The sequence below is a fragment of the Calonectris borealis genome, chromosome 2, assembly GCF_964195595.1.
Source record: "Calonectris borealis chromosome 2, bCalBor7.hap1.2, whole genome shotgun sequence".
In the NCBI taxonomy this organism is placed as follows: domain Eukaryota; kingdom Metazoa; phylum Chordata; class Aves; order Procellariiformes; family Procellariidae; genus Calonectris; species Calonectris borealis.
Genome location: NC_134313.1, coordinates 2,165,363 through 2,189,496, shown reverse-complemented (window position 1 = coordinate 2,189,496; position 24,134 = coordinate 2,165,363). Strand labels below are relative to the sequence as shown.

The 24,134-nt window shown below is 50.5% G+C and overlaps 1 protein-coding gene and 1 long non-coding RNA gene across 5 annotated transcripts; both read right to left on the bottom strand.

The window, feature by feature from the left end:
- Window positions 1-1,455: 1,455 nt before the first annotated feature.
- TOP1MT (DNA topoisomerase I mitochondrial) lies at window positions 1,456-19,093 on the bottom strand. 3 transcript variants are annotated; one of them, XM_075141062.1, is made up of 15 exons: window positions 19,077-19,093; window positions 18,002-18,927; window positions 15,560-15,675; window positions 12,860-12,981; window positions 11,984-12,106; window positions 11,265-11,452; window positions 10,369-10,513; window positions 9,385-9,528; window positions 8,677-8,862; window positions 7,983-8,051; window positions 6,445-6,559; window positions 5,856-5,983; window positions 5,011-5,105; window positions 3,927-4,076; window positions 1,456-2,904 (listed from the first exon to the last, which is right to left on the bottom strand). In XM_075141062.1, the coding sequence occupies exons 2-15, from the start codon at window positions 18,856-18,858 to the stop codon at window positions 2,802-2,804; spliced, it is 2,541 nt and encodes an 846-aa protein (XP_074997163.1). In that variant the 5' UTR covers window positions 18,859-18,927; window positions 19,077-19,093; the 3' UTR covers window positions 1,456-2,801. The 3 variants fall into 3 exon arrangements, with proteins under 3 accessions (XP_074997163.1, XP_074997162.1, XP_074997164.1); XM_075141061.1 differs by lacking the exon at window positions 19,077-19,093 and having other exon boundaries at window positions 18,002-19,048; XM_075141063.1 differs by lacking the exons at window positions 18,002-18,927; window positions 19,077-19,093 and adding an exon at window positions 16,819-17,334.
- Window positions 19,094-23,035: 3,942 nt separating this feature from the next.
- LOC142079800 (uncharacterized) lies at window positions 23,036-23,872 on the bottom strand. Of its 2 annotated transcripts, none has more exons than XR_012672791.1 (3): window positions 23,777-23,872; window positions 23,574-23,650; window positions 23,036-23,130 (listed from the first exon to the last, which is right to left on the bottom strand). It is a non-coding gene; the product is annotated as an uncharacterized LOC142079800 (long non-coding RNA). The 2 variants fall into 2 exon arrangements; XR_012672790.1 differs by having other exon boundaries at window positions 23,040-23,127.
- Between the last annotated feature and the right edge of the window lie 262 nt (window positions 23,873-24,134).

Below are 24,134 nucleotides of genomic sequence, written 5' to 3'. Positions count from 1 at the left end.
CCCATCTGCCAGCTTGGCCCTCCTCGTCTGCTGCAGCACAAGAGGCAAACACAAGACCTCCAGCTTCATTAGCTGAGCTCTCGCTGGAGCTGAACCACCTCAGTTTTGCTCCAAGCATGGCCTTTTGGAGAGAAGCAGGATGCTTTGATAGAGACAGGGAGCTGTTGAGGAAAGCTTGTAGATGAGGTGCTTAGGGACATGGTTTAGTGGGCATGATGGTGTTGGGTTGACGGTTGGACTCGATGATCTTGGAGGTCTTTTCCAACCTTAGTGATTCTATGAAATATTGCCAGCACCCACTTTGTGGATCCACCACCCCAGCAAAAACAGGGTGAGGATGGACAGGACCATGTGGACCCAGCCTTTCCACCCCATTAACCCAGCAGCCAGCCAAGGCTCACAGCACTGATGGGAACCTGCTGGAGGAGAGGCCAAGGACCAAGTTACTCATTTCCCCTCAAAGCTGCAGCAGGATTTGCTTTCTGGGGTGATTTTTCCACTGCTCCCCCAGTAGCTGTTCAAACTGCTGCAGCTGCTCTTACTAATGCAGCTCCTTTTATCTCACATGGTGCTTGACAGACTTTATCCTCTAGGAAATACTTTAAAAAAAAAATAATCTATTGGTTCAATGGGAACACCCATAGTGCTCATCCAATTGCATCTTGCTTCTTTTTTCTGCTACTGGAAAACAGGAGCACTGTTTCACTAGGGGCTCGGCTAGAATTACTCCCTTAGCTGGGATGGAACAAACTGCAAACTGTCCACTGTAGTTAGTGGCGAATATTCACTTTAACCTCTTTTGAAAGCCAGAAAGCATTTAGCAAGGTGGGCAGAAAAACATCTCCATCCATTGGGACCAAACTGGTTACCTCTGTTTCACAGGTACAAATCCAACACAGGGGTCAAGGCATGCTTGGCAGGTCCTGCCTATTGCTTGCGCAGCTGATAACTGGTCTACTTTTGCCAGAAAAATAAACCTTGCCACCATTCAGATTGATTTAGATCCCTGTTTTAGGAGTCAGTTGCCTCATTAAAACCAACATGAGCTCTTGGGGCTTGCAGAAAAAGTCTAGTTTAATAACTTTCGTAAGCTGCCATATCTCAACCAAGTAGTGGAGCACACCCCAGTGCGGATGCAAGATAAAACAGCATTGGCTTCACCCATGCATTTTCCCTTTACATTTGTCACGACTCTGCTATCATGCAGCAATTCAATTTTGGTAGCTCAGTTTTGCATACGGGCTCTTAGGGACCAAGCACAAATGGTTTTTGAGATCTGCAGGCAGGCTCTTTGCTTGGAGGCAAAGGACTTCCCATCAAGCCTAATCCCCTGCAGACAACTGAGCATACACAGACCTCATTATAGAGACCGAGCCCTGGCTCAGAGCTCTGCACATCAGCTCACAGCAGAACCGCATCTTGGATGAGTTGCAAAAAGCCTCCAGTCATCGATACTCAGAAAAATCACTTCCAGTTTTAATGAAATGCATTTCAAGTACCTGACTTCCAGCCAAAACAGCAATAGTTTAAACACAAGAACAAGTGGCTGTAAATGAACACATGGAAAGCACCGAGAGCTTTGGACTGTAGCGACCTGAACATCAGCCCTGAGATGCCAGAAGGCTTTGCTGCCAATGCAACAGCTTGCTTACACCTGAGATTCACTGGCATGTAGGCTAACTGTTGCCAGGTACATGCTGATATAGCTTTTTTTTTTTCCCTCTGAAAAGCAGCCAATTATGCAACAAGCACCAGCAGTTTATGCTATTGGTCCCTGCCTGCTCCATGCCCAGCAGGAGCAGACTGGGGAGGATGCAGCCTGATAACGAAGCTGTCATCCCAACACAGGCACAGCTCCATCAAGGTTGGTACCATTCCCCAGCACGCTCACATCCCACCAGAGCCTGGCCCAGCCCCACATCATCCTTTCCCATTGCTAAATCTGTGGCTGGACGGTTTAGTTTCTGCTACGGATACAATGAGCTGAGCCACAGCCAACTGAAGCAAGTAGGGGAAAGAAAGTATGGCCCCAAATGAGATGTCCTCTCCCAGACCAAGGTTTAACCACATAAGGGTGATTAAAGTACACTTTGCACATGCCAGGATGAATTTCATCCCTCCAATGTGAAACCTGCTTTTTAATCCAGCATCTTCCCCTCCCCCTCCTTCTCCTGCCATGACATTCGCTCCCTGCCACAACATTTTTCCGTTTTGATTATGTTTGTGCAATTGCACAATTTTCTCCTCTCCTGGAAGTGGAAGGGCACAAAAGAGCCCGACATGCAAAACCCTGAGATTTTTCCCTTCCTCCCAATGCATCCCTGACCCAAGCCCAGGTCTTACACGGCAGCTGCCTGTTTCGGTGCTGTCATTGCTTTGTGTTTCCCCGTCAAGCCAATTCAGAGAATCTGAAAAGGGCAGCACAGCTCCACTACATCAAGGAGATAGGATTAGACCTAATCTTGTTTATCAGCACAATTAAGGCTTTCATTCAATCTTCTTCCCAGACTCCGGAGGAGGAAAGAAAAGATCCAAAGCAATTGGCAACTCTGAAGAGGAATTAAAAAGTTCACATCAAAAGTCACTGCAGTCAGGATGTGTGTCACAAGTCAGCAATACCTGTTTCAACTAGAAACCGGGTGTTTTCTTTTGTATACAAAAAAAAGGCACAAAATACCCGTATCAAACTCTTCCATTAGACAACCCCCCAGCCCCACCCCTGCAACAACTACAGCAGCACATAAAAAAAACCACTTTCCAACAGCACCAAACGAGCATGAGGTAGCATGAAAGGCACTGTCTCAGAATTCAAAGTCCTCATCGGCCATGTCGATCGCCCAGGCAAACTTCTCCCTCTGCGTCTTGTTGTAGATCTTCTCAATGGGCACGCCAAACTTCTTGCACCTGCACAGAGCACAAGAAAGCCGTGGGGATGTGCTACCCATCCTGCTCTGCTCCCACCATAGAGGTCCTCTCTGCTCAGGGTGCAGCATCTTTTACCCATGCAAACTCCTTAGCCCCAAGCTCCTTAAGAAATTACCTTTGCGCCACTGTCGATAACGAAGTGCAAAATCATGGAATCATAGAATAGAATCATAAAATCATTAAGGTTGGAAAAGACCTCTAAGATCATCGAGTCCAACCGTCAACCCAACACCACCATGCCCACTAAACCATGTCCCTAAGCGCCTCATCTACACGTCTTTTAAATACCTCCAGGGATGGTGACTCCACCACTTCGCTGGGCAGCCTGTTCCAAGGCCTGACCACTCTTTCAGTAAAGAAATTTCTCCTAATGTCCAATCTAAATCTCCCCTGGTGCAACTTGAGGCCATTTCCTCTTGTCCTATCGCTTGTTACTTGGCAGAAGAGACCAACACCCACCTCGCTACAACCTCCTTTCAGGTAGTTGTAGAGCGCGATGAGGTCTCCCCTCAGCCTCCTCTTCTCCAGACTAAACAACCCCAGGTCCCTCAGCCGCTCCCCATCAGACTTGTGCTCCAGGCCCTCCACCAGCTTCGTTGCCCTCCTCTGGACACGCTCCAGCACCTCAATGTCCTTCTTGGAGTGAGGGGCCCAAAACTGAACACAGGATTTGAGGTGCGGCCTCACCAGTGCCGAGTACAGGGGCATGATCACCTCCCTACTCCTGCTGGCCACACTATTTCTGATACAACCCCTTCTTGCCCTGAACCCAGAAGGGACATCCTGCAAAAAGTTATTTGCAGCAAGGGAAGCCTCAGCTTTGGATTTTGCTCACCTCCCCCAATACATTCAAGGCTTGGACAGGTTTCTCTGGCCAAAGTTTATTCCTTTGCCCCAAAGGCTCAGGGCTTTGGCATGTGTTCATCCCCCTCCCCAAGCAGTGCTAGGTGATCTGCACATCTCTAGAGAAGCATCTGCCCCATAGCATGCCCAAGACGTACCAGGCTATGCTAATCCTGGGGTCCAGGTAATTCAGCTTGGACGTGCCCAGAGCTATCTGCTTGTTCTCCTCCTTGTCTGTGGCCTGGACGTTCAGCTTGGCCAGCTGCTCTTCCAGCCGCTTCAACAGCTTCTTTTTCTTCTCCACGTTGCTGAGGGCAGAGGAAAAGCAACGCAGACAGCATGTTAAAGGGGAAAAGAAGCAGCAGAGGTGAAATACAGAGCAGTTCTCCTTATCTGCTGCTGCCTGGGAGCATGATGTGAAGCCAATGAGCTTCAACTCAGAGCAGTCTCTAAACTCACCTTAAGTCCTATAAGGCCTGAGCCTAGAAATACTCCAAAATGGCAAAGTGGAAGATGCCATTCAGCACTAACCTATTTCAAGTACTTTAACGTGATAAGACACTTTTGTTTTTTAAATGATTATTACCAAAGTTGGGCAAGCACAAAAGCCAGCACCCAGCAGAGACCATCTCCTCAAATTCAGGCTCCGTGAGCAACAACCATCTCTGACAACCTCAGCAACACAGGGCATGAGCAGAAAACAAGAAACCCCAGAGTACAACATAAAATACAAGCCTTGTTTCTCTCCTCCAATCTCCTCCTATTTTTGGGCAGAAAGTTCCATTTGGGCTCTGGGAGGTAGGAGCAAATTTGAACAGAGCCCATGCAATGACTGCTGCAGAGATCAGACAAGCCACAATCCACCATTGGAGTGTCCCACGAGAAAACCATGCATCAGGGCTAGTCTGTGTATCCCCAGGTCCAACCCCAAGCTAGGCATCCTTTGCACCATGGTATTTGTAGGATAACTCCAAGCCAGCAGCTTGGGTTGAAGTCTGAGTATTCAGAGAGATGTGCCCTATCCCGAAGAAACCCTCCTGAAGGAGCTCTTTCCAATCCTGCTCTTGCAAAGAACCATCCATAAGACCTCCACTCATCTGCCAGGCTGCCACGGGACAGGAGGCACCTGGTACCCAAGAAGGGCATGTGTCAGTTCTGCTGAGCTGCATGTAGGGTGTCGGACCACACCATCCCCATCCACAGGCCCTCTACACAAGAGTATCATAAGGAAGAGTCACTCACGCTTCTGCTTTGGCATCTTTTGTGTCTTCGAACTCATCTTCAGCTTTTTTCAGCTCTTGCTGGGCTTCCTCCACCTGTTGCTTCTTGGCATCGATCTGTGAAGGTAAATTCAAAGTCAGTCCATGCTCCTGCCCTCCCTGGAGGTTTCGGCTGCCTCCCTCTTTCCCTTTCCTTTGCCACACCACTCCAATTTCTCACTAGCCCTACTCCAGTCCCAACAACTTGCCCCTGCAGCATCTGCTGGAGCTCAAGCATTTCTTAGCATTTTGCAAAAGCTCCTCACAGTACTGATGCCAGAAACATTTGCAGCTCTTATCTGTTCATCTCATGCAACTGCCAGAGACTGACTGGCTCGTGGCAGTGCTGGAGCCCACTGCAAAGTCCCAAGCTCACCAGCAAAGTGTGAACAAAAGTTGAGGAAAATTAAAAGTAGTAGTTTGAGGTATTTCCGTAGCAGACCCATGAAATTTCAGCTGGTCCTCCTGCAAACAGCTAGACAGGAAAACCAAATTCCCTGGTCCCAAGCCAACTGCGTCGAAGCTGTGCCATCGCAAAAGGCACCCAGCTCAGTTTGAAGACACGAAGCTATGAAAAACAAACTCCGTGCGAAGTGTGCTTCATGCAACATTTGAGCTTCCCCCATCCCTCTCCACCCCTGGGTTGCTGATGTCTCTGTACTTATAAAAAAAAGCCACTATTCCTGGTTTATTCCCTTCCATACTTGATCAATGCGATCTCTTTAGGCATCAGGTTATTCACCCTCTCCCCCATCCCCCAAAAAAAAAAAAAGAAAAGAGATCAGAGGTAAGATTAGGTCTGGGGGCTTTCGGTTTGGTCTGTCTCACCTTGGTCTGGAGGTTTTGCATCGACTTCTCAAAGGTTTTTGGTGTAGACCTCTGATGGTTGCACAGGATGGCCACAGCTCGGTTAGCTCGGTTGTAGGAGAGGAGCTTTCCTGCAACATTGTCTTCAGCTGGAAATAAATGAAAGCATCATTATGTCTCCTTTCTGGGAGTTGGGGAAGTTAGGGAACAGACCGGAACAACAGCAAGTTGTTTCCCTTTTCCATCCTTTCTCAGGGAAAAGCAAATTTGTGGAAATTGGTGAAGGACACTTGAGCATCACCAAATCTGATACTGTGCCTCATCGCTCATTTATCCAAGGCAGGCAAAAATAATGCAATGCAAGGAAGGGGGAAGAAGAAATACTCTCATCTTGTCTATCAGTTAGTCTGAGCAGGTAACTGTTTCTCACTCAGCATGGTTCCCAACCTGCTACATACCCCCATAAGTTACGTACCACCCTACAACGTGGTGCATCACCTGCCAAGGAGGGGCAGGCAGTTCTAGGGACCCCAAGGCAATGGATGGACATTGCTGAGCCCGTTGGCTGCACAAATAGCTGGTGATACCACAAAGACTGTTAGTAACTCACAGTTAGTGAGTGCCTTGAGCTGCTCCTGCAGGGTGATGGAGGCATTGTAGGTCCTGAACACTTTGGCAGTCAAACCATCCATCAGACTCTGGAGGTGTCTGTTCAAGATGGATGTCTGGAGGAAGGAAGATGGGACAAAGTGGGAGGAAAAAAGGAAGGAAGGAAGAGAACAAGCAGAAGCCAGGACCATAAAGCACTTGCTTTTCCGACCACCTTCTGCCCAAGCAACCAAATTAGGCATTAAAAAAATCTGTAGCTTGCGGATCTACTTGTTGGGTCAGGCCCTCATCTACCAAAAACTAGCACAAATTCCACATAAACCCACAAAGAATTTCTCTGGAAGTCAACAATTTCTGCCCATCTACATCCAAGAGGACACACCTCACATCCAATATCACATCTTGCGTATATCACATCCAATATCTCTGTTTTAGAGAGCACATAGGGCTGCAGTTGGACTGGAAACAGAAGATGCCAAGAAGAGTTATCTGGGGTTTAGAAGAAGCCTTACTTGTATCACAGATAAATCCTATACAACCAGAGAGGAGCAGCCTCTTCAGAGGAGGCTGAGGGGAGATCTCATCACGCTCTACAACTACCCGAAAGGAGGTTGTAGAGAGGTGGGGGTTGGTCTCTTCTCCCAAGTAACAGCGATAGGACGAGAGGAAATGGCCTCAAGTTGCGCCAAGGGAGGTTTAGACTGGACATGAGGAGAAATTTCTTTACTGAAAGAGTGGTCAGGCCTTGGAACAGGCTGCCCAGGGAAGTGGTTGACTCACCATCCCTGGAAGTATTGAAAAGACGTGTAGATGAGGCGCTTAGGGACATGGTGTAGTGGGCATGGTGGGGTTGGGTTGACAGTTGGACTCAATGATCTTAGAGGTCTTTTCCAAGCTGAATGATTCTATGAAAGATGGGCAAGTGGCTTTGTAGGGGATACAGGCAGAGGGGGGAGCATGGGTGGCAGCACCCCATATCCCATACTGAGGAAGAGGAGGGAGGAGGTTTTTGCAGGGGAGTAGCTTGAGGAAAGGCTGCAGCACATCCCTCCAGCATCCCTGTGCTCCGGCAGCCTCTCACACTTCTGCCAAGCCTCAGCGAGGTGCAAAAGCATCAAACGACTGAGGTTTGACACCTCCAGCAATGCCCCCGAGCAACATGTGCGTGGGCAGGCCTTCCCAGGCTAAAAAAATCCCAAGCAGATGAGTTAGAGGAGGGAAGGAGCAGAAAGCCACCTCCTTAGCAGGGACACGGGTTACTGGTGGGTGCAGGCAGGCAGCCAAGCCTGCATTCAGAGAAGCAGAGATGCCACCAGTGCAGAAAGAGGATGGAAAAAAAATATCACAGCATCCCAACAGGGTGTTCGAACAATTACAGTGGTGTCTCTGGAGGGGAGATAGTTAAAACCAGGGTAAGGGATGACACTGATGCAGTACCACAGCCCAGGAGCCTGCAGGCTGGACAGGGGTGTCACAGGTTAGCTTCTTCTCCCTCTGGGCCATCAGTGCTGTTTCAAAAGCTTAGAAGTGACAACTCACATTGAGCCTGTCAAAGAGGTCATCTGCTGGGTCCTTGTTCTTCATGAACAGCTGCAGGTTCTTGAACACCTAAAGAGAAGGAAAGGATAGCCCTGGTCAGGGAACAAGGAGCAAATTGCTCCCAGACATCTCCCTCATCTCCGTCTGCCTCCTCATCCAGATAGACTCTGATTCAGACTCGTGTAGTACACACCCTACCATACCACCAACTTCAAGGGCTGCCACTGGGACCTCAAAGCCACTGGTGCCACAGGTTGTTTTCCCCCCATCTCTATCCCTGGCACTCCAGTTTCCCCACAAACACCATTAAAATCATCTATCCCATGGGCAAAGCAAAAAATAAAGTGTCAATGGGGACAGTTCAAGTCCTAACGCCCACCAGTCAACTGAGGATGCTCCAGCACGAGGCAGGACTTCTCTCTGACGGTTCATGGGCTAGAAGAACCTTGAAAACCCTATCCCAAAGTTTCTGCCCCTTCTCCAGGCCAAGGTCAGCATGTGGGTGTCCTCATCACCCAGCACCGTTGCATCTCACACACATGCTGCCACCGTGGTGTTAAAACACAGGAGGCATCTTTGCAATGGATTTTAGATGCAGATTTGGGACTGATGACCACTGAGTGAACCGAGCCACCCAGCTAACCCCCCACCAAATTGCCATGCTGGCCACTGCCTCCATTTCTGCCCCACTCACCAGCTTCTCCACCGACACTTTGTTGTAGTAGCGGATCGAGTCTTTCCCAAGGAAGTCAAACTCCACCACGTGCTCCTGCCCATCCAGCTTGTCATGCAGCTTGATGTGCTCCACACGCAAGGAGCAGCAGCCAACTGTGTCCGCAGTCTCCCCTTCCTCCTTCTCATTGCCAGCTCGCAGGGCCAGCTGGAAGGAGACAACGAGTCATCCATTCCAGCCCACCACAATTCCCCTTTCCAAGGTTAATGTGGACATGGACACCAGGGAAAAAAAAAAAAAAAAAAAAAAGAGAAAGCTTTCCCAGGACAGTGCCTCACTGAATGGCTGCTGGGACCCTGGTAGAAGCCAAGAACTGACTGGCTCCAGCAGAAGATTATTTCACTGCTCTAAGAAACCCTAAAATATCCCCCCCAGAAGAAAGTTATCCAGATCTCCAGTGGGGCCTTTGCCATCACACAGAGACACACATGCTGGTACCGTCCAGGAAGGACAGTACAGCTCCTGCACTGCCACACAACTGCGTCTTCACACAAGCATGAGCAGACAGTAGGAGTCACCATCCTCCATGATCACTGCCAGATGCCTCATGAGGAACAACCCTGGCTAGTACAACCAGCAGACACCAAAAAAACTACAGGGTGGGGTGGATCAGGTACGCTAAATCCCAGCCCCAACAGGCATGGGGGGCCAAGGTGAGGCCGCAGATACCTTATCAATGAAGTAGAGGGCCACTGCTCTTTGCCGCTTCTTCATCTCCTTGGACTTCCAATCGGCTCGGTACTGAGAACGGATTTTGTGGACAACATCCTTTAAGCGCCGGGCTACCTCATACTTCTGCCAGTCTTTCTCCCCCTGGAAAGAGAGGCCAAGACCCAGTGCCCCATCTTCCTTCCACCCCTACCAGTCAGACCCTGTTCTGGGAACACCTCCAGCATCTAAATGCTGCTCAAACCCCATTGTTTTCTTGAGAAAAAAACATGAAGTGGAAAAATCAGAGCAGAAACAGATCATGTAGGGTTTCTGTGCCCTCTGCTGGCTGTGCTGGACCTGGGATCCTGGCCAAGTCTGAACTGCTCATAGTCTGCAGATGTCCTCCACCAGCTAGGAGCCAGCACAGAGCAAGTGAGGAGTCAAGTGGCCATGGCCACTACTGCTTGGACACTACCAACGTGGACTGACACGATGCACTTGCTCAGTTGTGCCCAACTTGCACGCACTTTCCTTATTTGCTTTGAGGACTGGAAATAGCTTTAAATCACTTTTCCCTCCCCACGGTGTTCGCTCCCTCCCATGGCACTACAGATGGTGATCCTACCTGCCCCTGCCCTCTGTTTACTGGCATAAATGGATTCAACCCCATAGACTCTGGTCCCTGTGGACCCTCTCTGCCCCTTCCTGGCTTTCAATAGCCTTCCCTGGACACACGTGAGCAGCATGGCACAGGGATGGCCCTGCCAGTAGCAATCCATCTCCTGGAACAGGCTCGATGCTTAACAATCATCTCTGTCCTTTTCCCCTCACCACCCAATGGCATACCACTTAGTTTACCCCCTTTTTTTGGGGGGAGGAAAAAAAAAAGAGTACATTTTTGTTGACATGCCACATCTCTGCTTTCCCCTGATCTTTCCACTTGGCAAAAAGCCGGTGGCCCAATCAGCAACAGCTCTGCCTGAACAGCAGCATCACTCCAACCTTCAGCTTGGAGCTGGGGTTCAACATGATGTACTTCAAAGTGTTCTGGATGTTTTCCGTCCACGAGGCCAGCCAGGTAACCGTGTTGTCAAAGCGCACCTCCTTCCACTTGTGCCCTTCTGGTGGCTTGGGGATCTTGGAGTCCCTGCGGGCAGAGCAGGGTTACAGCCCTCAGACCGTGAAGAAGAAGAAACAGGAACAGGTCATCAGCTCAACTGCTTCTTCACAGTGAGCCAAGGATGGTCAACGCATTGCAGCATTACTTACAAAAAACATACAGCCCGCCCAAAACTGCTCCACATCATGATCAGGTCTTTACCCTTTGGATGCTGGGGACAATGGGAGAACTTGCTGGGCTGGTGGGGAGTGTTTTGAATCAAGGCTACAAGGTCTTCATATGCGTGGTTTAAGACCAATCCAACCCACATCACTTGGAGAATAAACACTCTTAACCCAATCACTGCTTTTTCTCCCTCCAGTGAGGATCCTGATGCTTCCAACCAGCATGGGGGACCCATAAAATGAGGAGGAATGGCTTGTTTGGAAGAGGAGCACAGCAGAAGGAATACAGAGAGGCCGTAGGAGCAGTGTTTGCAGTTGATGTCAGGTGAACAGTGCAGGCACCAGTGAGATTTGGTAGCTGCTCAACAGCTTCCCTGGCCACTGTACATCCACAGAGAAACTGGAAGTCAGACCTAACTGCAAAGCAGATATTTGGAGATGACCAGGAGGTGATAGAAGGGCTCCGGTGAGTTCAAGCGTGAGGGTGTACAAAGCAGCGATTGTAGGAGATAACAGAATCCCACAGCAACTTGGGGCAGAGGAGATGTGCTATTTACCCCAGTCCCAAAAGCAGCTCAGCTTTTGGGAGCTCAGCTCTTCCCGTGGCGACTCACTTGCTGCAGTTGATGATAACATCTTCTGGCATGATCCTCTTCTTCAGCATGCCCATTTTGGGGTGGTCACCACGTCCACGGAACAGCCCCGGCGGCTCAGTTTTGAAGTTGCCTATCTTCTCCCGGTGCCCATCCAGGATGCAGTACCCATACTCCTCCTGGATCTTATCTGCCTCCTCCTTCAGTTTCTGAAACGAACACCATCCCACCATCACCCCACAAGATGAAATCAAAACCCCGTAACTCATGCCTGCCTATCGCTACCCTCCTTTCCCTGGAGAAAGCAAGGCTGGAAAGGCAGAGCTCAAAGGGTTGGAAGAAGAGGTGAGCATGGGTCCAAGTCCACTCCCAACTAATGGCTCATCCCCACTCACTTTGCAAACCCTCACAGTGATGCTGTCCCAGCATGATGTGCTGATGGAACAAGCCTATGTGCCACCAGCCCCTTCGCAAGGTCCACCATCCTCCGGACAGGGCAGGACCCCAAACCATGGTCCGAGGATGACTGGTATCCTGCAAAGCCACGAAACATGCAGCAGCTGCAAATAAACTTAATGAAGAGGGGTGTGATGATCATGGAGACAGAGCTAGTCCAAAGGCCAAAGAGGTCCCAGGTCAGGATATAACACCAGGAAAGGAGACAAGCAGGAGTCAAAATACCCCAAGCTGGCCCCAAAACATATCAGCCAGCCCCAGATATCATAGGAAACAGTCCTCACCTGCTTATCCTCTTTGGAGAGTGCTTTCCGTGCCTCACTTTTGTCCACAAAGTACTTGTGGATCTCCCTGAAGTCACACTTGTCCAGGTCCTTGATTATCTTCTGCTCCTTTGAGGTCATCTCCTGAGCAAGAGGTGAGAGGGGCTGGATAAAGCCAGGAGGCAAAACCGACTTCGCACAAAGCTGCTGCCTATCCCTCTCTTTCACAGGAAAGGAAATAAAGACCCACATGCCAGTTCTTCAGAAAAAATCAGAAGGAAGCAGCCACCCCAGCTATCCTAGCCACAACCACACAAGGGCAGACAAAGCTGCCATGGTAGGAGGCCAGGCTGCCGCTGGACACCTGAGCCTGCACCCACAGAGAAGCAAAACACAGCCAGACCTGAGGTGGAGCAACCTGTAACCTCTGCTGTGGAAACGTGTGGTCCCCAAGCAGCTTGCAGGGACTGCAGAAGCAGCACCGAAGGTATTTTGGAGGTAAACTTGCCCTAGTAGGGGTCTTGCTTTTGCTTGGGGACTGAGTTGTGGTGCTGTGGGACCATGAGGGTCATCCTTTAGAGGGACAACATGCCCCAAACTGTTTGTGAAGCTGTTAGCAAGACCCAGCACCTGCTTTCTTAGGTAGCATCGCTAAAACTCAGAGGGAGCACAACTGCCAACGTGAAGCCCTCAAGGATGCTGCAGACAGCAAGCCCCAGATCAAACCCACAAGAAGCAAGGAAATAAATCATATAATTATGAGATTGTAAATTATATGATTATAAATCAAGAACTAAGCCACAAAAAATCTCATCCCCTCCATCCCACACTGCAGCCTGGGGATGACAGGTTTAATGCAGAGGATGGACAGCAAGGAAGCCCTCACAGGGAAGATACCTTCCTCCAGTCATTGAAGAAGTTGTTCTGGAAGATCTCCTTGGTCGTGTATTCATGATCGAGCATTTTGGCATAGAAGGTGGCAATTTCCTCCGTGGCCAGGCTTAGCTTCAGGGGTTTGCCTAGGAAGGGAGAGGACCTATAGCATCAGTTATGGGGACAGCCCAACCCAGCAGCCCCAGGCCGTTGTTTGGCCAGTGCCCATGCTCAACACAGTGCCAGAACAGGGACAAGGGGTGAGAACAGACACTGGCAAGACTTCAGCACCCCCCTGCACTTGGCACAGCGGGATGCTGCCGCAGCCTATCCGCAATCACACGCTTCATTTTCTTTTCCAGGAAAGTGGAAATCCTGATTTATGTTAAGGTCACTGAGCCACAGGGCTTTCAGCAGCCACCATGCCATGATGAGTCCCAAACTTCTGGCTCCACAGGACAACACAGAAAGGTTTGTTTTCTGACCGTGATCACTTCCAGGACCATGCTGAATAGCCAGGATCCCACCTGGAGAGGTTTCATCTCAAATGCGGATGGAACCATCATGGGAAGCTCAAAGCTGAGATTTGTGCAACAGATGCAGATGCAAGAGCCTCTCATGGTTGTCCAGTGGATCTTGGATCACTTCCTGGAGGTGGCAAAGCCACCATCGTCTCCTGAGCTCTTTGGCTAGAGCAACGAAGTCTAGTGAATCCAAGGAATATCTTGGCTCTTCCTAGGAAACAAATACTTTGAAATAGCTTTTCTAGGCAAGCTGCAGGAAAAGCACCCTGCAGAGTTCCAGGGGACAGTTCAATCCTACCTGCACCAGACACACTGTTTTTTGGGGTTCCTGACCTCCACCTGAACTGCAGGGCATGGTGGGTCACAGCCTTGTAGCAGCCCCATGACTTAGATACACCAGCTCAGCCATGGTCCCCTCGTACTTGGGGTTGTTGCCTGTCCACAAACACTTTTTCATCCAGGAACAGTGACACATTTTTGCAAACGAGCCAACGTCACCTGAGATCCCAGGCCAAAGCCACAGCCTAGGTGCACACAACACACAGATAGGTCTCCAACAGCTCAAAGGCCACAGAGAAGGTCCAAACCCTATGCAGGACTACATACAGCTGCCAGGGCTCCTCCTCATAGAGCCAAAAAAAGTCTCCAACACCCCACATCGATGTCCCAGCAGTGCCCTCTGGTGACAGCATTGCCAGATACCTCATTTCCCCAAACTGGCCTTATTTTTTTCCTACTGTAAAAAACCCACAAGGTATAGGAAGCCCCAGTGAGGGGGCTGAGGAGGACCAAGTCCCCATGGAACTGTAGTGCCCTTCCATCTCCAGCATCCCTTGGTCAAGCCCTACATTCCTTCTTGCCTCCCCCTTCCCTTGATCTGTCAGAATCAGGGATGGAGCTGAGAGCAGGGAGGAGAAGAGAGCCCAGCAGGCACAGTGGAAAACCAAGGAGAGCAGCAGAGACCTGATCTGCACTGCCAATCTCTCAGCTCCTTCACTGATGCACCGAGTTGCCGTAAGGCGATGCGTGGCAGCCCTAGGGACAACATGAGGACCTGTGACCAAGAGCTTGGAGCAGTCCAGCCAAACACTGGAAGGTCTTGGAGGACTTTTTTTTTTTTTTTTTTTTTTTTTTTTTTTTACACTGAGGGTGGGAAACCCTGGCACAGGTTGCCCAGAGAGGTGGTAGATGCCCCATCCCTGGGAAAACTCAAGGTCAGGTTAGACGGGGCTCTGAGCAACCTGATCTAGTTGAAGATGTCCCTGCCCACGGCAGGGAGGTTGGAGTGGATGACCTTTAACGGTCCTTTACAACTCAAACTATTCTATGATTCTAAGCAACACATCAATCACTGAGGCCATGGGACAGGCAAACTGCATCTCTCATCAAAAGTAAAACCACATTTTCCCAGCTTGCAGTGAAACTGCGTGTGAGCTGACTTAAAGCTCAAACCCCAAATCATCTTAATGAGGAAACAAAAAAAAAAAAATGTTTCTTTCCCCCCACCAGTCCATCTTTGCAAGAGTTACACAAGGACTTCAGGCAACACCATCAAGATGCATTGCTTCCCCATCGAGAAACTTAGGGTCCAGCCCCCACCACTGCAAACCCCACGGCCAGGAGAGCCTGTGAGCAGAGGTGCAAGTCCCAGATCCACACATGGTTGCATTACAGCATCCTAAAACCAGCTGCAGGCAGCTGCACGGGAGCCCTCACCCTGCCCGGGGTGCTCCACGAGGAGGACGTGCATGAAGCACCCTGCAACTGTGAGGGGCTCATTAGCTCCCCAATGCCCCCATAAGTCCTACCACGTGCAAAACCCTCCAGCTTTAACGCAGGGTTCAGGCTTTATCCAAGGGGATATTTTGGACATTAGGAGAAATTTCTCTACTGAAAGAGTGGTCAGGCCTTGGAACAGGCTGCCCAGGGAAGTGGTTGAGTCCCCATCCCTGGAGGTATTGAAAAGACGTGTAGATGAGGCGCTTAGGGACATGGTGTAGTGGGCATGGTGGGGTTGGGTTGACGGTTGGACTCGCTGATCTTAGAGGTCTTTTCCAACCTTAATGATTCTATGATTTAAGCCCTTTAATAATTTGTGGTCTGCAATACTTCCCCCCTCCATACAAGTGAAGATACTGGCTCTTTGGCCGGACAGAGGACAACTCCACATGCCCCAGGTTCCATCGCAAGGCAGACATACCATCGTAATAAAACTGCACATCATCAGGCAATGGCTCGTAGAGGGGGGCGAAGTAGGGTCCTCGGTGCTCCAGTTGCGTCCACTTTACCCCGTCTTCTTTCTTCTCCTCTTCCCACCTGGGACAGATGCACAGGGACCCATGAGACCCCACCCTGGGGTCTGGGACCTTCTCCCAAGGTCACACCAGGAAGATGCTCTCTGACCAGCAAGGGTTGGCACAAAACCCAGGTGAAATCGTGTTGTCTCTGCTACTGCCTCAGTTTCCCCAGTCTTTCAAACAAGGAAGACTGCAATGCAACCCAGGGAAAGGCATCTTGAGGAAGGGGACATGCTCGGTGCAGTGACATGGAGGAACACAGGGGGAGAGCAAAAGGGTGGATGCGTCAGCCAAATCCACAGGGACAGGCACAGAGACCCCACCGCTGAGCCACGAAGGTTGCTCAGTTTGCACCAAAGAGGCTGCAAGGGCTAAAACACTCCCCCCTTTCCTCCCCAGACCTCACTGCATTTTTTTTTTTTTCCAAAAGCACACAAAAAAGCTCATGTGCATATTCCAGAGAAGGAGCTCACACCACACCACGTTCGTGGCTAGGAGACCACCACCCCCACCTATGATCTTAATGGAAATAAAAATCTTAAAGCACCTCTCCTCCTTGCAGAGCAATTAGGATTTTAAAGTCACCATCAGCCTTAGCTAAGAAATGATGATTTTAAAAACTTTAAAATAAAAAAAGTAAAAAAAAAAAAAAAAAGAAAACACCCACCCTGAAGAGCAGAGAAATAACATTAAAAGAAGGTAACGCAGGTCAGGGCACAAGAAGCCTGCTGGAGAAGCGTTTGCTGTGGGACAGGCAAGGGACCTGCACCCTGTGGCTCAGAGCCAGCCAGGCTGGCACCGGCCCCTTAACCCCAACATCACCGGGAAAACGGGGATGGGAAAACACAGCAAGATTTCATCCTGGGGAAGAAAAACCCCAGTGTTTTCTCGCTCAGCGGCGCGCCGGAAGCATTTCTGACCTTTCCCCTCCCCACAGGAAGCCGGGTGGAATAAATCAATCACATTGAAAAGTGCATTGTGCCAGGAAAAACATAGCAAAAAAAAAAAAGATATTAAAGAAAAATCACCAAGCTACAGAAAACTTGGCTGAAAGCTTCTCGGAGACACCGGCAAGGGTGATTTGCAGGACGCTGCAAGGGCTCTGCCTCTCCTCCCAAACCCACGCCATCCCCCATCCTGGCAAAGCATCGCCCGCACTCACCTGCTGCAGCCCCCCGAACCCGGCCGGAGGCAAACGGGGGTCAGCCAGGGGTGACGGACCCTGCGGCCAAGCAACGGGGAGGCGAGACGCCGGTACATGCCACCGACCACCCACAGAGACAGCGAGGCTGGTGGATGCCCACGTCACCCCCAGCATCTTGCCCCGACACCCTGCTACGCACCGGGGCACGGTGGCGGTGGTACCCGAGGCATCGCCATGAAGAGCCACCACTGTGTCCGAGCAGTCCAGGTCATGGCACTCCCCACGTGCCAAGGTAGCGTAGCCTTATGGGAAATGTAGTCCTGCACGTGTTTCGGGGCAAAACTGCTGCAAATCGAGCCTCCGTGCCAGGCTGCAGCCCCCCAAACAAGGCATTACTTAGCAAAAAAGCTGCACGGTCCCACTTTTCATGCCACCCTGTGCCCCACAAGAGCTGTCCCAAAGGTCCAAGCACCCATGGGCATCCCTGTCTGGGATAACACCCTACTAGCTCCCTGCAGCCTGGGTTTGCAGCAGGCTCCAAAGCATCCAGCCCCCTAAAATGCTCCTTCTCTGCCCCAGATATTGGGGTGCTCTGGGAGAGAGTGACACCAAGTGGCTAAACCACCGCTCCTTGCCACCTCAAAAAAAAGATACAGCATCCATCAGCCTCGCCCATACGCCTTTTCCCAATGCTCTCCTACCAAAAAGCTTGCCTGGATCATCCAAAAACTGCTGTAAAGGGGGAGGAAAAAAATTGCAGCCCCTTTATATTCTCTACAACTCCCCGATATGGCTCCTGCTGTCTTGGAAGCTGTTTTATTACGGGGGGTTGTGGGGATTATCTCCTTCCACCAGCCACAAGCATCTCCCTTCCATGGGTGGGCACCAGCAAAGCTATTTCAGGAGGAATACACATTGTATATACTGTTTAAGAACAGAAAAGCCTATTATACAAATACTATTGTGTATTTAGGACCTCCCATTATCTCTCACTCCCTTCCTCCTGCCAAGACTGCCGAGTTCAAGGCTTCAGAAAATACAGCAGAGGAGTTAAAAAATAGTAATAAAAAAAAAAAGAACAGTTTTACCCCAAGTAAAAAAACAAAATAATAAATAAAGAAAAGTTTTACCCTAAGAAATAAAACTAAAATTGCATTAGTGTTAGACCTGCCCACAAGCCAAAGGCATGCAGGACACTTACCATTTCCACTTATTTTCTGCCTTTTCTTTCTTTTCTTCCTCTTTCTCCTCCTTTTTAGCCTTTTTGTTGTTCTTTTCTTCTCCTTCTTCCTTAGATTTCCTTTTCCGGGTTTTGCCTGGGGTCTCCTCCTCTTCACTTTTCTCTTTGCTCTTCTTCCTCTTCTCTTTCATTTCCCCTTCTGGCTTTTTCTCCTTGATTTTCTGCTTTTTCTCTTTCCTTGGCACATCTCCCTTCCCTGCCTCATCCTCCTTCACCTCCTGCCCAATCTCTGTGCTCTGGGTCTCTCCCCATCTTTCATCCCCTTTCTCATCTGCCTCCTCTTCCTCCTCCTTTACTCCTTTCTCATCTTCATATTCCTTTCCCACCCCTTCTCTCTCCTCCAGTTCATTTCCCACTCCTTTTTCTCCTTCCTCCTCATCTGTCTTCTCCAGCTCTTGCTCCTCTTCCAACATTTTTTCCTTCTTTATTTTCTTCTTCCCCATCTTCTTCTCCCCCTCCATTTTTACCTTCTTGCGCTTTTCTGCTTTCCCCTTCTGCTTTTGCCTCCCATCACCCTCTCCCTGGGTGCTGCTGCTCCCTCGCTTGGCTCTGCCCCCTCCCGCTGCCCAATTCCTGTCCCCATCAGCACCCTCCTCCTCCTCGATGCCCTCCATCACATCCCCAGGACTTCCCTCAAATTCATCCTTCTTGCTCCCTCCTTTTCTCAGCAATCCCTTTTCCTGCTGCTTCCTTTGCTCTTGTTTCTTCTCTCTTTCTTTTTTCCTTTTCAGGTCTTGGGCATCCCCTCGCTGTGGTGGGACAGGGGGGTCCAGCTCCTTCTCCTCACCCTCCCTCATAGTGGTGATGTCCACATCCATCTCCAAACCCCCAGGCTCTCCAGAAAGGGATGCAGCCCCACCAGCAGCACCATCACTTGGCTTTGGGACCTGTGGGAAGCAGCCAGAAGAGAAGAAAGGTTGAAAATGGGAAAGGAGAGCGATTATCCCAAAGCCCAAGCACATGGAGAAGGTGCTAAGGGATGTGCCCCACGCAGGATTAGGTCCAGGGGGTGACAGTCCCCCCCTGGGTTTCCTACCCCAACTCCAGCCTTGGTCGCTGAGAGCTGCCGTCCTGCTCTCCAGGGTTTGCGCTGTGACCTACAACAAAAGCACAGCCAAGTGCGTTGGTGAGCAGCAGCCTCCACCTCTTCCATGCAAAATTAGGAGATCGCTCCCAAATGATCTCATGTTTCCGTTCGAGCATGGCAGCACTCCAGGTGCTGCAATGGATGGAGATATCCTAAAGCAGCAGTGACCAGGCCCCAGGTTGCAGTTTACGGGATGAGGAAACTCAAATGAGCAGGACCACGAGGTCTCCAGACCAAATGGGGGAGGCCTCAAGGAAATGTCCCAGGGATACCTCTGCCCAGAAAAGGGCACAGGTTTGCAAGGTTTGGCAGCGCCAACAGGACAGATGGAATCAGGCTGAGCATCATGGATGCACTGGAGGAGGGGGAGACCTTGTGATGGGACATATCTCCTGGGACATATCTCCAGGCTCCCCCAGGGAGGCAGCCTGAGCATTGGCACTGTGGGGAAGGACACAGCCTCATCATCACAACAAGCTGCAGGACCAGGAATGTCCAGATCCGTGACCTTCGCCATCAGGAATATGGGTGGGGAACACAGGAATGTTTCCTTGGTCAGCAAAGAGGTCAGGGAGCTCTGTGGGACATGCAAACATTATAAAGCACCAACCTGCTCCTATAAAATACTTTCTCCCGAGCCTTCTCCAACCCAGGCAGGGAGTTGGGAACCACATCTTTGAGTTTCTCATGTTCCAGAAAAGCAAACCAAGAGATGAATGAGGGAGTAGCATGCACAGCCTAAATCGAGCCTACATCTTGTAGGTTGAGCCTACATCTTGTAGGTTGAGCCTACATCTCCACAGGTTTGAAGTGATGGTGTCCCCTTGCCCACAGTGAAACTTGGGGCTGTCCCTGCTTGGTCATTGCCACCTCCCAACTGAATGAGATGCCCGTCAGGCTGCAGAGCATCACGTCCCCAGCTTCTGATTAGCACAACCACAAAAAAAAACCCCAAACTTATCCAGGCCAGCAGGTCAGGGCAGCAGATGAAAAGCAACCAGAGCCACATTCCTCCAGCCCATGCCAAGCAAGCTTGGAGCTGAGGTCAGACCCATTGCCTGCCTCTCCCCTCTCCTGGCACCCCTCAGCAGGACCAGTTTGAAAGCATGGCCGGCTGCCCTGATGCCACCCAGGAAGGAGCTGGGAAGCCAGGTTTCTCCTCCCAAGGAGGGTGGTGACAGCTCTCCCGCGTGTCCAGGTGAGCGCAAAGAACGCAGAGCCACAATTTCTGCTTTTAGCCAAAACATCCCGCAGACAACGTTTCTGCAACAGAAAAGGAGATTTTGGGCCCTTTTCTAAAAGATCGTTTAGGCTGATGCTAAATTACCAGGCTGCTGGACATCAGAGCAACGCAGGGCTCAGGAAAGCCTTCGAGGCTGCTTGGGATGGAGGCAGCAAGTTCCCCCCCAAAAAAAAAAACAAAACACCAGGGGCCGGATGCTTTTTCCGCACAGCCGGAGCACGCGTTACGCAATCTCCAGTAAACTCATTAGGGCAAACGGCCCGGCAAAACACGCTTAGCCCCTCCAATCTCATTAGCAACCGAGCACTAGCAGATTCATGACTCAGAAGGCAAAGTCCTGCCGCCTTTTGGGATCGGCTTCATTCCCAGAAGGTCTTATTAGAGGCCTCTCACCGGACATGAAAGCCCCTGCCCCTACGACGCAAAGAGGATTAGCCAGCTAAGGGACAGCTTTATGAATTCAGCTTCCTATCTCTGCCCAGATCTAGCACGGGGCGAGGAAAAGAAACACCCTTTTCCCAGGCTTTGCGAGGCTGGTTGTCCCCACTAGCGTTTCCCCACCGCCTACCTCCGTATTTATGTAGGTATGTGCATCTGGGCGATCGCGCCCTGCTGACTCGAGCATCCTTGGGGAGGTTGGATGGGACCAGGAGCCTCCCTCTCCACCCTCAAATCCCAGGATGGGGCCTCAAATTCCACTTGCGATGTTTTTGGCAAGCTTTAAGGTCACTGAAGACATCAGGACATGGCCAAGCTGCCCAGTGAAGGCATCAGCGGCAGGGTGGTCTCAGTGATGCAGGAGGGAAAACCAGGGCTGTGCAACCCCATGGCAAGAACAGAAAGGACAAATTTGCAGTTCTCTGGGCACAAAGCATTCAGAAAGTGGCCCAACTTGCCTTGAAGTGTCTTTCAGCCTCACTGATGGCCCTTGGTGGAGGGTTGATTCAGTCTCCTCCTGAAAGATATTAACAGTGTTGATCTGGGTGAGGTTAGCTGGCATGGGTACCCCAAAAGCAGCATCACCCCCAAGCAATCACCCAACCCCTCCGATGGCAGCCAGCCAGGCCACAGTACCTATGTCCCATTGACATCGGCCTTCCCCTTCCTCAGCCACCTTGGCTAGAAACCAGAAGCCCAAAATGGGAGGCTTTTCCAAGCATGAGGAGAACTTAGATGTTTTATGGGGTTAGGAAATCCCTGTCTTACTTCCAACAACACTGAAAAGGTATTTTATAGAGGAAATATATGAAAACTATCACCCCTCCTCAACCATCTGCTCATTAGATGCTTTGCTGCTATCGGGGACAGCAGTCCAGAACAGCAGAAGAGATGGGAGGGCTCCAAAACAAAGATGCATCAAATGACAGCTTATGTGCATCCATGCCAGCTTGGTCCTTAGAAGATTAAATGACCCTTTGTAGCAGATGGCAAGAGGGAAAGAGAGGTGGGGGGCAAAGCCACAGGGTGGGGAATACAACAAGGGTGAACAGAGGGCAAGGAAGAGAAGGGCAAGGAGAAAGAACAAGCAAAGCATAGGGAAAATGGGGACAGGACCTAGGAGAAAACGAGCTCAGAGGAGGCTCGAATAGAGCCCTAAGACCTCACCTATGGTGGCCACCAGAAATATTATCACACTGTTTGCACGCTTGTTTTCAAAGCTGAAGCCAGGCTCTTCTGCTGCTGGCCGCTGCTATGTCTAACCACGCAGCACCCTGAAACCCATCCCAGCTTCACCCGACGCTTGCCAAGCATCTAGGCTCTCGTTATAAATTCTGACTTCCCCAAGTTTCTCTTTCGAAGGCTTTCAAGGGAGGCCAAAACCACACAGGGATTTTTCTTGAAAGCTGCTGCTGAAAAGCTGCTAGGTTAACTCATTAAGGGGGGGGGGGGGAAACGAGTTAATTATAGGTTGGTTATGACAATATATACTTTCGCTCCCTGGGAATACGCCTGCTCTCAAATTCACAATCCTTCAGCTGCTGTCAGAAATCAGGTTGGTAAATTCAAGAGCAGACAGCCACGATCTTTCAAAAAAAAAAAAAAAGTCCTGCATGCAAATGCCTGGCACTTGCACCAGGAACACCGGCAATACCAGGACACCAACCACAGGCACCCTTGGGGGGTTTCAAGGCTGTAGCTCTGATCGTATCCATCCAGGAGAGTTTGCTGACATTTCAGACACTGTTTGCAAGAGGAATGGAGACTCACCATAGGGAAGGAAAAAAGCATCTCTGCTGGTTTTACCCACCAAGAGGACGAGTGCAATATGTTAACGTGGGCAAAGCCAAATATACAGGGAACCAGCCAGGATCTGTGCTCTCCAGCATCATTCCAAGAACAACAGTGAAGCTCAAATGCCTCAGAAGGGGATGCTGTCAGGATGAAACCAATCCCAACCTCGTGCTTGGGAAGCAATGGAGTCACCTGGGTCCTGGTGCTCCCCGTTAGTGCCAGCTTGTGCTCTTGGTCCAACACAAAAAAATGTGACTGATTCAACCCCAATACATCTGAGCTCCAGGCAATTTACTCTTTAATTTAATTCAAGATACTCGAAGGATCCCTTTTAGGGGCTTGCACACAACCACAGGTGGTAGGACACCATCTCACAGCTCCCTTGAGAACAAACCAGCGCTCCTTAACTCTTCGGCGCAGAGACCACCACGTACCAACCCAGATGCAGCTCCCTCCTCTGCTTGGATCCCATCCCGCAGGCTCAAGCCGAGACCTTTCCCTTCTGCAGCCTCTTCCTTTAGCGAGCTTCTTGGCCAAAAAGGAGAGAGAGAAGGAACACAAGTTTTTCCCCATTAAAAAACCTTTTTGATAGAATCATTAAGGTTGGAAAAGACCTCTAAGATCATCGAGTCCAACCGTCAACCCAACACCACCATGCCCACTAAACCATGTCCCTAAGCGCCTCATCTACACGTCTTTTAAATACCTCCAGGGATGGTGACTCCACCACTTCCCTGGGCAGCCCCCTGGGCAGCCCCAGGATGGTGACTCCACCACCTCCCTTGGTGCAACTTGAGGCCATTTCCTCTCGTCCTGATAATCAAAGCAGCCCAAAGAGAGCAGAGTTGGACGCGGTGCTCCCATGCGTGACTCTGGGGTGAACCCAGATGGGGAACCCCAGCATGGTGGGGGGCAAAGCCATCTCCTCCCTGGCTGCCACCATCAGCCCCACCATCCGGCCAAGGAGTTACCTGCTGATGATGTTTTCCTGCAGCGGCTTCTCCTTGACCGCAGGCAATTTCTTCTTCTTCCCTTTTACCAAAGGGGGCTGCACATCAGGACAGAGTAGTGTAAGAGAAGGAAGTTCATGGAGTGGGTTTGATGCCCACAAAACATTGGGGACAGTCAAAAGGGTCACCCCAATGCCTGGGGCATGGAGAGGGCTGGCTGGTACCTGCACCGTGCATGGTGTTTCCCCTAGCTCCTTCTTCACAGCCTTTGCCCTGGGCACCTTCGGAACCTCCTGCCCCTTCCCCGATTCATTCTTTTGCTTCCTGGAGATGAGAGCAAATTCATCCCACCGAGGCCAAGCAGCAAACCCCTCGGTGGTGAAAATAAACCACGGCATGATGCTGCGCTGCCCAACCCTTATGTCCAGCAGCACCAAAAAAAAAGGCTCCCAAAAGGAAATTTGGAGGGATTTCCCTGCTGACCATCTTAGGGCTGAGCTGACAGAGCCAGCTGCAGCAGGCGTGATAACGTAATGCTAGAAGCCCCACAAAATCCCCTGCCATGCCCCATGGTACCCACCT

What these genes read in the sequence shown, in the direction of transcription:
- TOP1MT (XM_075141061.1), bottom strand. Translation starts at nt 19,002, where the DNA reads ATGTGCTTGGGCTTTGGGATAATCGCTCTCCTTTCCCATTTTCAACCT. An exon ending in ACCTCTTTGACAGGCTCAAT is followed by an intron (nt 6,560 to 7,982) that starts GTGAGTTGTCAC and finishes TCCTTCCTCCAG; the next exon opens with ACATCCATCTTGAACAGACA. An exon ending in TGCAAAACCTCCAGACCAAG is followed by an intron (nt 5,106 to 5,855) that starts GTGAGACAGACC and finishes TTACCTTCACAG; the next exon opens with ATCGATGCCAAGAAGCAACA.